This window comes from Phocoena sinus, chromosome 13 (assembly GCF_008692025.1).
Source record: "Phocoena sinus isolate mPhoSin1 chromosome 13, mPhoSin1.pri, whole genome shotgun sequence".
Lineage (NCBI taxonomy): Eukaryota > Metazoa > Chordata > Mammalia > Artiodactyla > Phocoenidae > Phocoena > Phocoena sinus.
Genome location: NC_045775.1, coordinates 2173450 through 2185891, shown reverse-complemented (window position 1 = coordinate 2185891; position 12442 = coordinate 2173450). Strand labels below are relative to the sequence as shown.

The 12442-nt window shown below is 57.3% G+C and overlaps 1 protein-coding gene across 3 annotated transcripts in view; it reads right to left on the bottom strand.

The window, feature by feature from the left end:
* Window positions 1-368: 368 nt before the first annotated feature.
* COLEC11 (collectin subfamily member 11) overlaps window positions 369-12442 on the bottom strand; it is a 28829-nt gene continuing 16755 nt past the window's right edge. For all 3 annotated transcript variants that reach the window (XM_032653729.1, XM_032653731.1, XM_032653728.1), the window contains 4 exons: window positions 5553-5624; window positions 3049-3102; window positions 1107-1202; window positions 369-949 (listed from right to left, as the gene is read on the bottom strand). In XM_032653729.1, coding sequence (XP_032509620.1) covers window positions 558-949; window positions 1107-1202; window positions 3049-3102; window positions 5553-5624 — 614 coding nt within the window. In that variant the 3' untranslated portion in view covers window positions 369-557. The remainder of the gene's footprint in view (window positions 950-1106; window positions 1203-3048; window positions 3103-5552; window positions 5625-12442) is intronic.

Below are 12442 nucleotides of genomic sequence, written 5' to 3'. Positions count from 1 at the left end.
ACCGCGATACAGGAATAGATAACGAACACCGCTAGAGAAGACACTGAGAGAACAACATTCGGCTGTCAGATTCGGAGCATTTACTTTTCTTTTTCCTGAAATCCGCAGCAATGCAAAATTGTTTCTACTTTTACAGAAGCATTGATCTAAGCTAAGAGGATTCTTTTCCATATAGAAATTAAAAGGAAGGTAGTCATTTAAGACCTCACTACCATTGTTTGTACTTAACTGTTATAACATTTAAAGATCTCGTTTCATACTCTGCACAAAGCCAAGAGAGATTCTGAGTAATAATTACATAACGAACATTTTGTCTACACTACAAATAATAAAACTCTAGTTCTTCAGACATAATACCCAGAAACACGTTTTTTTTTTTTTTCTTCTTTTTCGCCCAAGCATGCACCATTCTCTAAGATTCAGAAAAGGAGCCTTTACCGGGGACCCCGCACTCCTGCTTGGGGACCACGTGGCGGGCAGAGCCTCCCACCCGCGGTGGCAGCCGGCAGCCACCGGGTGGCGGAGGGGCCGCCGATGCTGGAGCAACAGGGTCCCCGCTACACGTGCTCCTTGTCGAACTCGCAGAGGAAGTGCATGGTGAGGTGGCAGGCCACGTCGTTCCAGCCCCCGGAAGCCACCAGCTCCACACAATCCTCGTCGTCATAGGCGTTGTTGGGCTCCCCGCTGCGCCACTGGCTGAAGGTCTGCATGGGCGAGCGGTCCGCGTAGACGAAGGTGCCCTCCCGCTCCAGGTCGTTGATGCCGATGAAGACGCGGGCCAGGCCGGCCTGCGCGATGTAGGCGGCCAGCAGCCCGTTGGCGGCCTCATCCTTGGGCATGCTCAGCGTGCCGCCCCGGCCCTGGCAGGCCAGCTGTGCATCCACGTACCGCTTCTCCTCCTTCACCAGCAGGTAGATCTTCTGCTCCGTCTCGCGCACGCCGGCGACGGCTGCGGGGACAGGGCTGGAGGGCGAGCGCTCGCGGGTCCCCAGCAAACCCGGGGCGCCAACCCAGCACGCGCGCACGGGGAGCAGACCCAGGGCCGCTCTGCCTCCGGGCAGGGGTCGGGGGGACACGGGAGCAGGGAAGCCCCGAGAAGCACGTACCGTGTTTGATGAACTTCAGCTCCGCTGTGATCTGCGCGACCTGGTTGTCTGTCTCCCCGACGGCCTTCCTCAGCTGGCCGCACTCACACGGGATGCCTGCGGAGACCGCGCCCAGCGTGTGATGGGACTGACCCAGAGGCGGGCTCGGGGGGGGGGGGGTACCCCCTCCCCAGCATGCTAGGCGATTCAAAACACGAAGGCCTTTGAGGCTGCAATGGAGATTTCAGACTTGATCCTAAAGGCAAGGAGCAGTGGAAGGGTTTCCACAGGGGCACCAAGGTCGGATTCACGTTTCACAATCTCACTCTGGTCGCTTAGGAGGAGATCAGTGGAGGTATGGCGGCGAGACGGGTGGGCGAGAGCAGCGGGTTAGGCCAGTCACCTCGGGAAGACTGCGGGCAGTGACAGCGCGGCAGGAGAGACAAGACATTTGACGAAAGTGGTGGAGCTGGAACCGTGGGGTGATGTTCAGTCATCCCAGCGTGGCCAACCCTGCCTCAGCTTAGGTGTTTCCTCCTGGCCCTCTCAGGAGGACCCTAACCTTCCAGCTGTGAAGAGCTCCACGTGGTCAGGAACCTTCTCAGAATGTCACTCGGCCGTCACAGTGCTTGGGGGGCCCATCGCCCATGGTGGCACTGCTGGCTTCGGCTTCTCCACCAGACCAGGAGGGGCCCCCGGCTCCCGCCCGCCCTCTGCTCGGACTCTGTGAGCACAGGGGCAGGACTTCTCACCTTTTCCTGAGAAATTCCATCGTGCGAAGCTCTCAGCCTGCCTTTCCAGTCTGAACACACTCTGGTGTTTGGCCCGGTCTTCCAAACTCTCAGCCCCCCTCTACCACTTAGAACCCAAACACTCCCCAGCGCATGGGCACCTGGAATGATGCTGGTGTGATTGGGGGTTTTTCTTTAATGGAACTTTTTCTGAGACACACGTTGTCTGAGTTCACTGCGGTTTGAGGCGCTGATGTTTTCTGGAGAGATGGAACCGGTATCAAGCTGACAGGTTCCCTCAGCTCACAGGAAGGGCCTACCCAAGGGACGCAGACACTGTATCTTCCCCCTCAATCTAGTATCTGTGCAGTGTCTCCTGTGGTCACACGTGTTGGGGACAAGGACCAGAGGGTGCACACCTGTTAGGATGGCGTTTCAGTAACGGGGCTGAGAGGCCACAAGGGCCTGAGTGATGGTGGCGGGAACAGTCCGGCAGGGGTTGGGGGACACTGCGCATAGACGGCCTGAACCTGGCGGGGACAGGGGTTGAGTGACATCGGGGTGGAGGTGCGTGCTGGGCAGGGGGGCGGGGGGTGGTGCAGCCGAAGCCCAGGGAACAGTGGTGGGGTTGGAGCGGGCAGCAGGCTGTGCCACATGGAGAAAGAAGACAGGGCAGCAGGCAGAGCTCCTCCGAGAAGAGAGGAAGAAGCAGGGGCCACAGGGCGGCAGGCAGAGAGGACGGGGGCTGCCTGCAGCCCGGCCTCCTGGCACCAGGGAGAAGTTAAGGGAAGTCGGTTAAGTCCACTGAGCTGGGCCAGGGTCTGCGGTGACAGGAGGGTCGTGGGGAGTCAGCTGCAAGGACACCCAGAATGAGGAAGATGAACCAGAAAGTACGGACGCGCTTCTCAGAGAAGCTGGTGGTCAGGAGGGGGTCCTGATGCTCCCAGAGAACAGTAGGAAAGGAGGAAAGTGCACTTTAGGGCACGCGTATCTAAGCTGGATCGTGATGAGGTGATAATACACAGCCGGCATGCAGACCACAGCCCTGAACGGGAATGAAAACATTCAGGTAGCAGGAAAGCAAATATTGAAATAGTCCACAGGAGGGTGTGATGCACGAGGAAGTTACACGCGCTTTTTCCAGCCTATTAAGTTTTATGTCATGATTTATACTTTTTAAAAGTGCAATTTTAATACATTTCTAAAAAATCCTTGGACCCTTTATGCCATACCTGGTTCTCCATTAGGGCCAGGGGGTCCTATGTCACCAGAATCTCCTTTCTCACCTGGAAAAGAGAAGCAAGGCCAAAGTCACAAAGCAGGGGTGGGACGTGTCCCCTGAGTTCAAATGTCCAGGTAGCAATGTTCTTTCTTCCATGTGCAGTGCCCTGCGGTTCCTCCCAGACCCTCCTTCTGCAGTGAACTGGAGGGAGGAATGGTCTGTAGATGACTGATTCTTCAGGCTCTGTTTATGTGACGTGGCACATCCACATATCATGGGACTTCAGAGATTATCAGATGAGCGTTCTTTAAGTCAATTCTGGAAAACCCAGCATGTCTCCTAGAACACGCTATCACCTCGGAAATCCGTAACACCCAGTGCCAGTTCTCTCCACGTCCCATATCACAGCAAGAAAATTCAGGTTGAACAGGTAACGTCGGAGACGGATGGACCGTAGAGGTTCCCTCATCCAAACAGAGTCAAGATGAGATCGGTCCTCCCTGTCCCTCTCTGAGAGGCAGCAAATTGTCCCAGGGGCACAGCCACCAGGACACCTGGGCGCCAGCCTTCTGTGGACAGGACAGACGACTCAGCCACTCTGCCCCTCCGTTTCTTCCAACTTATGAAACAAAGGGATAGGAGAAAATCATGGCAACAAAGCTTTCTAGAAATTAGACAATGGCTATTTATTTTTAAATCACAGGAATATTCCTAAAGCACTACCTTTCTTCCCCCTGAGAGAACTTAAGCTTCTCAGCTGACCTGGGACAGTGAAGGGGCAGCGACTTCTACATCCTTGGAGAGTCATGTTCCGTTTGATGGGGATGGAGAGAGCTCGGCAGTCTCCGTCCAAGTGATTCCTTTTTTTGCTTTTATCAACACCAGGAGCTTGAAAAATGACTCAGGGATCAGCTTGACAAGGACCCAGGACGGCAGAGTCTCAGAGATGGAGCAGATCAGGTAAGCTAAGCCCAGTAAGGGCCTCCTTGGCAAGTTGTCCCCTGGTGAGACTCTGACATTTACCCAGAGCGTATGCTGTATGTTAGAAGCACACACATCCCTACTTGTAGCCAGTATCCACTGCGTTCTTCACAGCAGCTAAAAGGTGGAAACAACCCCAGTGGCCATCAGCAGACGAAGGGATAAATAAAACGTGGTCCATCCATGCAACAGAATATTATCCAGCCTTATAAAGGAAGGAAAGTCTGACACCTGCTACAACATAGATGAGCCCTGGAACATCACACCCAGTGAAATAAGACACAAAAGGACGAGTACCGTCTGATTCCATTTATATGGAATATCTAAACCGGCAAGTTCATGGAGACAGAACGCAGGTTAGAGGCTGCTAGGGGCTGCAGGGGTGTGGGGCGTTATCACCTCACGAGGACAGAGTCTCTCTCTGGGGGAATGAACACATTTTGGAAATGCACAGCGGTGGTGGTTCTACAACAGTGCAGTCGTGCTTAGTGCCACTGAATCACACTGAAAATAGTTCAAGTAACAAATTTTATGTTACAAATATTTTACCACCATTGTTTTAAGCTTTCTCAAAGCTTCCACATCCCTCTCTATATCACACATATCAACCTGTGTGCTCTGTAATAAATCCACGGGGCAGGTGTTTCCCACGGATTTGCCGGGAGGAGAGACGCAGCTCACCGAGCTGGCCACACTCTTCGTCTCGGTCCTGGCTGAGGGACCCTTCCCACCAGGGACAGGCTGGGCCGGGGGAGGTCCGTGCCATCGATCGGAACTGACCACCTGGACCCACTCACAGCTCAAAGCCCCAGGCAGGGTGATGGAGCACAGGACTGCAGGCACCGCGCTGGGCAGAGCAGACCACATCCAAACTCCCTCCCAGCCCCAAGCCCCCCAGCCTCTGTCTCCTGCTGCCAGCACCCATGACAGGACTTGGGGGAGCCCTTCACGGGGCTGGGGGGCCTCGCCTCCTTCACCCCGAGCCCTCTGGGGTCTAGCACGGGCGCAGGAGAAGCCAGGGACTCAGAAAGCGTTTGCTGACTGAGTGCGGAATGGGGGGCGGGATGCGCGGAAGAGCCGGGCGATGCTGAGCGACCCCTTAACTGCCCTGGGGACAGTCTCCCGAGCTGCCCACCCTCCAGGGTTGTGCAGGTCAAACGGGGTCACGTGGGCACTGGCGCTGCTTCCACACTGCCGTCACCCTCCTGCCCCCCGTGCTCATGGGGAGCCACCCCCGAGTCTCAGAGAGTCTGAGTCACCTGAGCTGCAGGTGGACAGACAGTGTGTCGGGAATGCAGTCCTTCTGCTGCCTAAATGGGGCTCCCGATTCTCCCCCAGGCAGCATGTGAACCCTGAGGGGCAGGGAGCTCTCCCCACCTCGTGGCACGCAGTCAAGTCTGATCGATCCCAAAACGCAAACGCTGGAACACATCTTATCGTGTATAAAGCGCACAAAATAAACACAGCCACCAGCTACTAAGCGCCCGGGGGGTGAGCCTGCGAGGGAAGTGAGCAGAGGTGTGTCGGAAGTACCTTTAGAACCAATGGGACCGATTTTTCCATGGCGCCCCACGCCGCCTTTCTGTCCTTTGTCACCCACGTCTCCTGTGGAAAACAATGAGATCACAGTTGGTCGAGGCACAGGTGATGCAGTTCACCTCCTGTGTGTCAGCCCACGTGAGCACGCACGCACACACACGAGAAGACCGAACACGTTACGACTCGTTTAACCTCTCCAAGGTCGCGTATCCGACTGACCCCAGAAGGCTCTACATGTCACCTGCTGATGTATTTCCCAAAGGAAGACACACACCCCCCTAAAGTCACACACACTGCGGAACAGACGAGGCCACACGGTACATCCCCACGTCCTCAACTCAACCGAGCGCTTAGACTGAGCACTTCCGGCCAGCAAGCAAGTCCTAGTTCTGTGATGTTCCCACAGCTCAGGCCAGGTCGAGGTCAGAGGACAACACAGGCTGAGGGGTGAACCACAGCAGAGATGCAGACACCCCACCCAAAGCCGGCTTACGTTCGCACAAGGGTGAAGTGTCTGGCACAGAGCACACACGTTCTCTTATTTGGTCACAGGAGGGATTCATCGTGCAGATGGGGTTCACGGGGGTTAAGCGCTTGCCCGGGTCAAGTACCTGGTCCCGCCACGAGGTGACTCCTGCCCCGGACACCGTGTACGGTGCGTGATGCTGAGGACACAGGAGTGACAGGGCTCAGGGTCTGCGGGGGGATCGGGGAGATAAGCGGCCAGTGGTAACTCACACAACTAGTAGTGTAACAGGAGATGCCCAGGGCTCCGAGGAGGCATCCGGGAGCTGGGGAGAAGAGGGCCACCAGCCAGGACCATGTCACCATGCCTCTGGTCACACGTGGACGAGGCCTGGACAGGGACGAGGCAGGCACCGCAGGAGGCGGCCCAGGGGACTGGTGTCGGGAGGGTAGGGAGAAATTCCCAGACTGAGAAATGTCTGGGAGGCAAGACTTATAAATATTCACTCTGAGGATATGGTGAGGGCTTCACTTTATTGCTGGAAGAGGAACAAGCTACTCAGCTCTTGGGCCAGACAGGGCCACAGCGGCCTCGACAGCCACGCCCCTGGGGCTCCAAGTGAACCCCCCAGCACAGCTGTCCTGAGGCAGCTCCAGCCACAGAAAAGTGCTCCTTTGTTGACTTGCAGGAGCTCGAAAGCCATCACCTGCTCCTCCCACCCAGCAGTCCTGGTTTTGCAGCCAGAGAGATGCACGGCTAGTCTAATCCGCCGTCCACAGACAGTCCTTCAAACGTCTAAACTGTTTTCTCCCTGAAATCTTCCCCTCAGCTTCCCCACCCTGTCTGTGCTCCCATACAGGAGCACCAGCCCCCAAGCAGGCCTGACCACTGCCCCCTCCTGCTGGGGACTGAAGTGCCCCCCAGATTCATATGCTGAAGACCTGACCCCCATGTCATGCATCTGGAGGGGGTCAGGGTCAGAGGAGGTCACGGGGGTGGGATGCGTCCCCTGATGAGAGGATGAACAGTCTGGAATCCTCTCTCTCCACCATGTGGGGACACGGCCAGAAGTCGGCCGTCTGCAGGCCAGGAAGCGGATCCTCCCCAGACCCCAACCATGCAGACAGCCTGCTCTGGGACCCCTGCCTCCAGAATCGTGCGAGATCAGTGTCAGGGGGTTAAGCCCCTGTGTCTGTGGTGTTTGGCTATGGCCCCCGAGCCACTTGTCTGGACACGCTGGTCCCTTGTCTGGACCCTCTAGTCCATTAGTGTGGTCTGAGCTCAAAGATGGCCACAGACACCCTGCTCAGCCTCCTGCAAAGTGTTCCAGAGCAAAGCCCCTGTCCCTGGAGTGCGCACTCAGCTATTGCTGTTGTTCCAGGGCCTCGGCTGCCACCCTCCTTCCGGACACCTTTTCTTCAAAAGGCCAACGTTCCCTTCCCTATAACTCTCAGTTGTGCCCCTCCTGAGGTCCTGGGGTCAACGTGAGCCCTGGGGAAGCTGGGCTGAGCAGGATAAGTGTCGAGATGACCTCCGTGCTCATGCTTTTTACTTTCACATCACGCCAAACCACGGGGTGGTTTGGCTTGGTTTCACGCTGTCTCAGCAGGGTCTGCTGGGACACTTGCTGCGGCGTCCTTACGGGGATGCGCAGGCCTGATAAACTGGATTAAGCTCGGGCTCCATCGGAGCCCCACGAAGAGAGTGGCCAGGGCAGGAGGAGGTCTCGGAGACCCCCAACCCAACCATATCTTCAGGCAGGAAGGCAGAGACAGACACAGAGTCTGAGGGATTTGCACCTACAGTAATGAGTCGGGTGGACGGTCCCCAGCATGTGGATCCCACTGAACTCCCACTGGAGAGGGGCAGGGTCGCCAGAGTCTGGAGAGTGGCTTCCTGCCTGGGGAACACGCCTCCTCGTTCAGAAGACCCAACACCGCAGAGGAGTCTGGTCCACATTTTAATGGGCAGATTGGGGCAGACTGGGTGTGAGTGCAAACCCATCACCTGAGGAGTCTGCTCTTTGCTAAGATTCCACCTAGAAAAGGTGAGAACAGAGTGTGGGCCTCCTGCCAACCTTGGGGTCACTTCTCCCCGAGACCCCTCCCTGCAGAGGGGAACTCAAAACAACACCTGCCCACCCCTCTGCTCCCACCCAGACGGCTCCTGCTGCCCCAAGCAGACAGAGAGAGGGTAAGGAGGCTTGGACGAGCACACTGGAGGGGGAAACACCTGCGATGAAAAACAATGGCGGAAGCGCTGCCCCCTCACCCCCGACCCCGCACAAAACCGCTCGGCTTAGCAGACGATAAACTCATGGCTCACTGCATCTGCTGAAGGACGCAGTCAGGGTCCAGCACACATCCTGCTGTGGGAAATAAGTCAACCTGAGGATGACTGGAGAGCCCACCTATCAACGGCACAGCCGAACTTTCCCACTAATTCAAGGTTGCTGCTGACACGTGGCACCTGCCCCCAGCAGGTACTGAGCCCAGCTCCCGCCCTGGGAGGGGTGTGGGACCTGGCCCCTGCCATAGGGGGCTCTGAGAACCCAGGCACATGTATAGAAAATCAATCGGATGCCAGCAGCTCAAGGGGCAGGGGGATGGGGGCAGGCGGGGAATGAAGGCGCTGCAGGTCGGCAAACCTCAGGGTGGGAGTCCCCCGGGGGCTCGTCACCACTGACGGCTGGGCCCACCCTGGGGAGATTCCACAGGTCCGGGTGGGGCATCCCCGGCGAGCTCCCAAGTGTTGCTGATGCCGCTGCTTCCTGAACCGGGCTTGGAGACCCCTGCGGTTTGTGGTGACGTGAGAAGGCTGGAGCTGCAGGAGGTCGCCCGTGCAGGCCAAGGCTGGGGGTCAGGCAGCCCCAGGTCTGTGCCCCAGCTCCACCTTCGAGGCTGAGTCTCCCTGCGCCTTAGTTTTCTCTCTGCAGAGTGGTGTCCTGTAGTAACAGTGCACAAGGCTTGGAGCTCGGGCCCTGCGCCCAGCTGATTCTCCCCGTCACTCGGCTGTACCATCTCTGTGCGTTTCTGACCTACATAATGGGGCTAATAATAGCCCTACTAGAGCCACCTCACTGGGTCTGAGGGAAACGCGAGCACCGTCGGGAACGGCATCTGGCACGCGGCAGGTGGACCTAAGTGTTGGCCACTATAGCTGTCATTTGGAGGCAGAAGCTCCGAGCTGGGCCGCTGCTTCCTCAGGAGCGATCCATGTCCCCCATGACCCCCCTGGGTCTGCACAGCATGCAGAGCCTCAGGCCCCACCAGCTCAAGCACCAAAATCTGCATTTTAACACATCCCTGGGTGATTCCAGGGGCCCCAAAGCTGGAGCAGGGCTGGACCAGACCCCGCGGGCAGCCCTCTTTGGAGGTTGGTTGAGATTCCGTGGTAACCCACTGCTTGCTGCGGCCAGGAGCAAACTGGAGCTAGCAATAGAGGTGCTTGCAATCTGGGGCAGTTCTGCTCATTTCTCCAACTTTCAGAGATAAATTAGAATACTCTCAGGTACACTGTGTGCCAGGAAAGCCTGTCCACACGTACTGATGGATCTCAACCTCACAGCGTTATTGCCATTACCACCTGGCACGGGCTGAATTGTGTGTCCTCCAAAATTCATATGTTGAAGCCCTAACCCCCAATGTGACCATATTTGGAGATGGCCTTTCAAGAGGTGATTAAGGTTAAATGGGGTCAGAAAGGTGAGGGCCTAATCCGATAGGACTGGTGTCCCTGTAAGAAGAGGAAGACACACCCAGCAAGCCACACACAGAGGAAAGGCCTCGTGAGGACGCAGGGAGAAGGCGGCCATCTGTGCCCCATGGAGAGAGGCCTCAGGGAAACCAGCCCCGCAGACACCACGGTCTCTGACTTCCAGCCTCCAGGGCTGAGAGAATAAAAATCTGCCGTGTTTGTTACAGCAGCCCCAGCTGACTGGTACACTTTCCCTCTGCCCCAGAAGAGAAAGTGGAATCAGATGGGTGGCGCCACCCACCACCAGTCATGCCACTAGTGATCCAGGGTGCAGCCTGCAATCGGGCAGACCAGGCCCCGGTCCCGGCCCCCAACCCGCACAGCCTGGGGTGGGTCACAGCCCTCAGAGCCTCGGCTTCCTCACCTGCAAGGTGGCATTACCCTTCAGGCCACTGAGCATAGGACGTCGGCCCAGGTCTCCTGGCCACATCCAGGGCCCCGAGCCCTCACCTCGGCTGTGGGGCAGCAGCCTGGTCCTCACAGACCCAGCCACAAGCCAAGGCTGCACTTCCAGGGACTGGGCCTGAGGGCATGCTGCAGGCTCGTGGGAGACAAACAGCCCTCCCTGGGGGCCCAGAAGGTGGGAAATAGGAAACCAGAGACAGCAGAGCCGACACCCAGCCTCCCGTGGTGCCGGCTCACCTGTGAGGAGCCACTCAGGGGCCAGGCCTCACCTGTCCCTGCTCAGCCCTGCATCCTCGGGGCCCACGGCCCAGGCCCTCGGACCAGAGGAGACCTGGTTCGCGACGCCCCCTGATGACCTCACAAGAGGGCCTCTGTGCAGAAGGCTAGGCGCTGGGGGCAGCTGGGCCTGATGCGGACAGTCACCCCAGCCAGCACGACCAGCGCCCTGCCGTGCACAGCTCCCAGCCATCAGTCCCGCCCCAAGAGGGGTGTCAGAGTAACAACAGCCACCACCTGTGGGTGCCTGCTGGGCAACTCATGCACACACACACGTGTATACACACAGACACGCACATACACGCGCGTATATGCGCGCGCACACATACACTGTGCGTATACACGCGTTCACGTACGTATGCGCATACATACACACGTGCGCGCATGCATGCGTTCACACACGTTCACATACATGCGCACACATACATGCACAGATACACGTGCGCACATGCATTCCAAATATGCGCGTGCATATACATGCACGTGCGTGTGCGTGTACATACACGCACGCATATCTACATGCACGCATACACACAAACAGCATGTTCAAACATACAAACACACACCAAGCACACCTTTCATCCTCACAGCACTCGGGCTGAAAGCTGGAAGCAGTAGCCTACAGCAGGCCCCTGCACCGTGACCCTGCACACAAGGTCAAGGGCGTGGGCTGCCGTTCCTCATAGGAATATTCTCTCTTTGGGGTTTGTTGGAGAAGAAGAAAAAGCAAGAACCATTGAGTTCCCCGAGATGTCCACACACGCTCCACTTGAGGGCAACCCAAGGTCGTCTGCGATGCTGACTTGCCTTAACTCGCAGACACTCCTTGGAAAGCAGCAGAAAAGCAGTGTGGTTGCCAGCCTAGAGGAGACTGGATCTGAACAAGAGTCCTGCTGGCTTCATCCCACCTCCTCTTGCCTCTCCAAGTGACAAGGAGCATTTGCAAAAACCAAAGAAATCCCCCCACCCTGGTGGTGTGGGATGACTGGAAACGCACCAGACACACTCAGATGCAGTCCCTTTAAGTCTCCAGAGCTGGCAGTGGTGGCTCCCCAGGCAGCTGTGACTGCGGTGCCAGCCCTTCCCATCCCATTCTGCTTGTGAGAAGCGTGCTAGCGCACGTTTGTCCTCTGGACATGCACGAGGAACGGGGGCAGCTCGCAGCGGGCTGCTAATTCTTATTAATTTTAATGAAGATCTCACACTGTCCTTTGAAAAGGAGACAGGGCAGAAAGAGCACTTGGCATCCAGCTGCCTCTGAGATTTTCAACGGAGATAATGTTAAAATTACAGCGCCCAGAAAGCCCGTCGCTGACGTAGGGTCGCCCTCCCCCATCGCAGGCCAGGTGGGTCCCCAGCTTCTGCGCCCAGGGTCCCGGCAGCCTCTTAGCTGCGTGTCTGGGGGCTAGGAGCCTTGACAGCTGGGACGACACGCTTTTAGCAGGTCGTGTGGCAAAGCCAGCTCTGTGCTGTGGGCACACAGCGCGCACTCTGACAGTGTGGGGACAGCTCTCATTTCAATAAAGGACAATGGACAGCGACAGCGGGGGCTCTGCCGGCCCTTGGGCTTGTCTTTGTTATTCCAGAAAAGGCAGCCGCTGGCTTTCTGGCGCTTTCTCCTACAGCTGTTTTGAGTTCTCAACAGGGGGGCTGCTCAGTGTGTGACCAGAGGCCACCCCCTAACACAAGGCAAATCAGCGGAAGAGGAAGCCTCCCTGCAGCAGCCCCATGTCCACGCAGCTTGCATTTCGTGGAAGCTGACATGAGAAGGGCGCCAGGTGGAGGGCGTCCAGATCCTCACGATCAACCTGCAATCCCACCCCACACAGCCCCGGGCGATCGGCAGCCCCAGCGCGGGCCAACGGACTCGCCCCATCTCAGGCCGCCCCCCCCAAACCAAAGCTGAAGCTGCATTTTAACTCCAGGCCCAGCTGGTCCCCATGGTTTGGGAAGCATCGTCAGAGCAGAGCTGTCTGCTCAG